The following is a 3,243-nucleotide window of genomic DNA, read 5'->3' as shown; positions in this document are numbered from 1 at the left end:
GGATCTAAGGTTTTAGTGGTAGCCATTGCTCAACAATGGTGCAGATGAATCAAATGACTTGAAAAGCTTTTTTTGCCGCTGCTATTAGTGATAAGAAGAGACAGAGAGCTCTTTCACTGTGCTATGCCCAAGAGGAGGTGTCTGACCTCTTTAATGCTCTAGCGGACATTGGTGAAGATTTTGCAACAGCAAAAACAAAGCTGGATGCATACTAACTAACTTTGTGTTAAAGAAGTTGAAAAAACCTCCACCAGTCTAAAACACCAGGCCCTGACGGCATTGGCAATAGGATCCTGAAAGTTTCCACACTTCCTACCACACACCTACTCAATGCCTTGTATAAAAAACAGAAGCTACCCTGGTCTCAGTTTGGCAGTATCCCTCGAACCATGCGCTCATCTCGATAGTGCATTCTTGGGCCAAGGCAACTGACAGAACAGGAAGCGCACTCAGAGTTGCCCCATTTGACTACCGCAAGGTTTTCGACCTCATGGACCATCATATCCCAGCTAAGAAGGTCTCTCTCTTTTCCATGCCTCTCTTCGTCAAGCGCTGGGTGATTGACTTTCTCACGAACAGACAACAGCACGAACAGACAGCAGGTAGTAAGGCTGGCTAGAGAGTGTCTCTCCAAATGGGCTGATATCCTGTCTGGTGTGCCGCTGGAGACAAAGTTACGACTGTGGCTTTTCCTACTCATGATAAATGATCTTCGGCCACCCCAAGTGCAAACCTGACACCACCTTTTCCGAAGCCGTGCCTGAAGGCTCCACCACTAACATTGAAGATGCCATCAAAAGCGTCCAAACTTGGTCAACCATTAACAGACTACAGCTAAATGTTGCTAAGTGCAAAGAACTCGCGATCTCTTTCTCAAAAACTGCGAACACTTTCCCAAGCTTAAATCGACTCTGGCCAGCTTGAAGCAGTCACAATTGCTAGAATACTAGGACTAGCCGTTAGCAACAACCTGAAGGGGAATGACCACGTGGTCAATATTATCAAGAAAGCTAATAAACGTTTATATTTTATCGTCCAGTTCAAACGCGCCAAAGTCCCTGAGCAAGACATTATTACCTTTTATGTGACCTGTGTAGGACCTGTTTTGGAGTACAGCTGTCAGGTTTTCCATTTCGTACGACCAGCCTATTTATCAGATACCATAGAATGGGTTTAGAAGCGTGTTCTGGCAATCATCTACCCTGACAGTGACTACGCAGACAGCCTGGACCTCCGTGGAATTTTAAAGCTAAACAACAGGCGTTTAAAGGCATGTGACATATTATCCAATGACATTGTTACTGCACCCAGTTACAACCTTGGACATCTACCAGAGAGACACACCCAAGATATAATCTTAGACAGACTCGATTCTTTGTCTCCCAAGAGCAAAGGTTTACGAACACCTTTATCCTGTCTTCGGTTTATAAAAAATCCTGATATATAAATTATGAACTATATTTTCCAATAGACTTAGAGATATAATGCCCTTTTTTATAACACATATTTAGATCACATAGATTAAATCCAATTTTGTAATTCACGTTTTCAATATTATTCAAATTAATTTTTTTAAAATTATCATTTTGTGTACAAGCAAGTCAGCCCTCCAGCTGCAAGTGGCACTTTTTTAATAAACAACAACACATTGCATTACACTTTGACCCAAAGAGGAGTGTGGAATTTGAGATTTTCACAGTTAGGCAAGCGAGGGGATACCCAGTTGAAACCATGAATATGTATCAATCTCACCTGCAACAGTTCGCAGTTGCATGTGAATTTACTAACGTTGACAAGGAAATTAAAATTGAGAGATTGGACCATCACACTTAAAGCCTTGTTGGCTTCAAAGGGCTCAGTCTTATGGCAGAGGCGGAACACATCAAAAAGGAAACAGGAAGCAGAGAGGTTGAAATTCCAAGCCCCCCCAAACCATTAGCTGAGTGAACAAAAAATCAAAACCACGCTCACCGCCATCGAGTTCACATGATGAATACATGTTTCCGTTAAGTTCTCCAACTAAGATTAGTGTTCCATTTGTGTCATTGGAAGTCAATGGTGTCACATGCAAGTTCTTAGGGGACTCTGGGGCCAGTGTGAACATTGTGAGTAATGATTTGTCGAAGATGTTTGACAGTGTACTAAAACCTTGTGATACTTAAGTGTGTGCTTTTAACTCATCGAAACCCCTCTCGATGCTGGGTAAATTCAAAGCCCTAGTTGAATCTAACTGTTGCTCAGTTGACTCTGAATTTCTCGTGGTAGATGGTAAAACATCTCTTCTTGGATATGCAGCTGCTCCAGACCTTGGAATACTGCAAATTGCAAATGCTGCGTCTGTGGAAAGGAGAGTGTTACAAAATTACCCAAGTCTTTTCAGTGGCCTTGGAAAGCTGAAGAATGTTGAGGTCCAATTTCAAATCAATGAAAATGTGAAACCTATGCATCAATCGCAGAGACACATCCCATTCCATCAACTAAAGAATCTTGAAGCTTGTGTTGAATCTCTGCTGCAACAGGATATCATTGAGCCGGCTAATGGACCCACTCTCTGGGTATCTCCTATGGTTTCGGTGCCCAAGCCCAGACAAGCCCAGTTCAGTTTCTTCGGTTTTGCCATTTTAGATACTTAAGCATTTTTAAGTGCCCAACATTAAATTAAACTAGAACGTACAGTTGGACCATTGAAGCTAGTTAAACATTGAAGCTAGTTGAAGCGCTTCAACTACTTTAACCAATCAGTACAGAATATGCAATTTTTGCAGTTTTACTGTTTTAACTACTTTAAGCATTTCACCAGTTGAACCTGTAAAGCTAGTTGCGCATGTTATCCATCTAAAGCATCGAAGCTAGTTGGACCAATCGAGCCACTTCAACCAGTTGAGACCGAGATAAACTGTCATTTCTAGCTCTACTATTTAACCCACTAAGCCATTTAAGCTTGTTATGCATTTACTCCCGCGGGAGAATCAAAGCCAGTTTAATCATTTAAACAACTTCCTCCCCTTGAAATAGATTGTGCAATTTGTGCAATTTAACTATCTTCGCTAGCTTCGACTTTTAACTAGTTGAAACAATTATATTAGTTTGGTTTGACTGTTTTGACTACTTTAGCCAATTTGGGTACATTGTGTAGTTTTTGCAGTAAAAGCTATCGAAGTACTTATGTATTTTGTCCAATTTAAGCATTTAAACTTAAAGTTGCAGTGAAGAGACTCAGAGAAGAAAGAAGTTCTTTTCCTA

The 3,243-nt window shown here is 41.1% G+C and overlaps 1 protein-coding gene across 1 annotated transcript; it reads left to right on the top strand.

Annotated features, from left to right (window-relative positions):
• The first annotated feature begins 2,195 nt into the window (after window positions 1-2,195).
• Window positions 2,196-2,633, top strand: LOC131793354 (uncharacterized). The gene has a single exon (XM_059110767.1). The coding sequence runs from the start codon at window positions 2,196-2,198 to the stop codon at window positions 2,631-2,633; it is 438 nt and encodes a 145-aa protein (XP_058966750.1).
• Window positions 2,634-3,243: the final 610 nt, after the last annotated feature.

Source organism: Pocillopora verrucosa, chromosome 14 (genome assembly GCF_036669915.1).
Source record: "Pocillopora verrucosa isolate sample1 chromosome 14, ASM3666991v2, whole genome shotgun sequence".
NCBI classification, from domain to species: Eukaryota; Metazoa; Cnidaria; class Anthozoa; order Scleractinia; family Pocilloporidae; genus Pocillopora; species Pocillopora verrucosa.
The sequence above is the reverse complement of the archived record's forward strand: the minus strand, read 5'-3'. Positions and strand labels throughout refer to the sequence as shown.

Excerpts from the sequence above, each read along its gene's own strand:
- LOC131793354 (XM_059110767.1), top strand. The coding sequence starts at position 2,196 with ATGCTGGGTAAATTCAAAGCCCTAGTTGAATCTAACTGTTGCTCAGTT.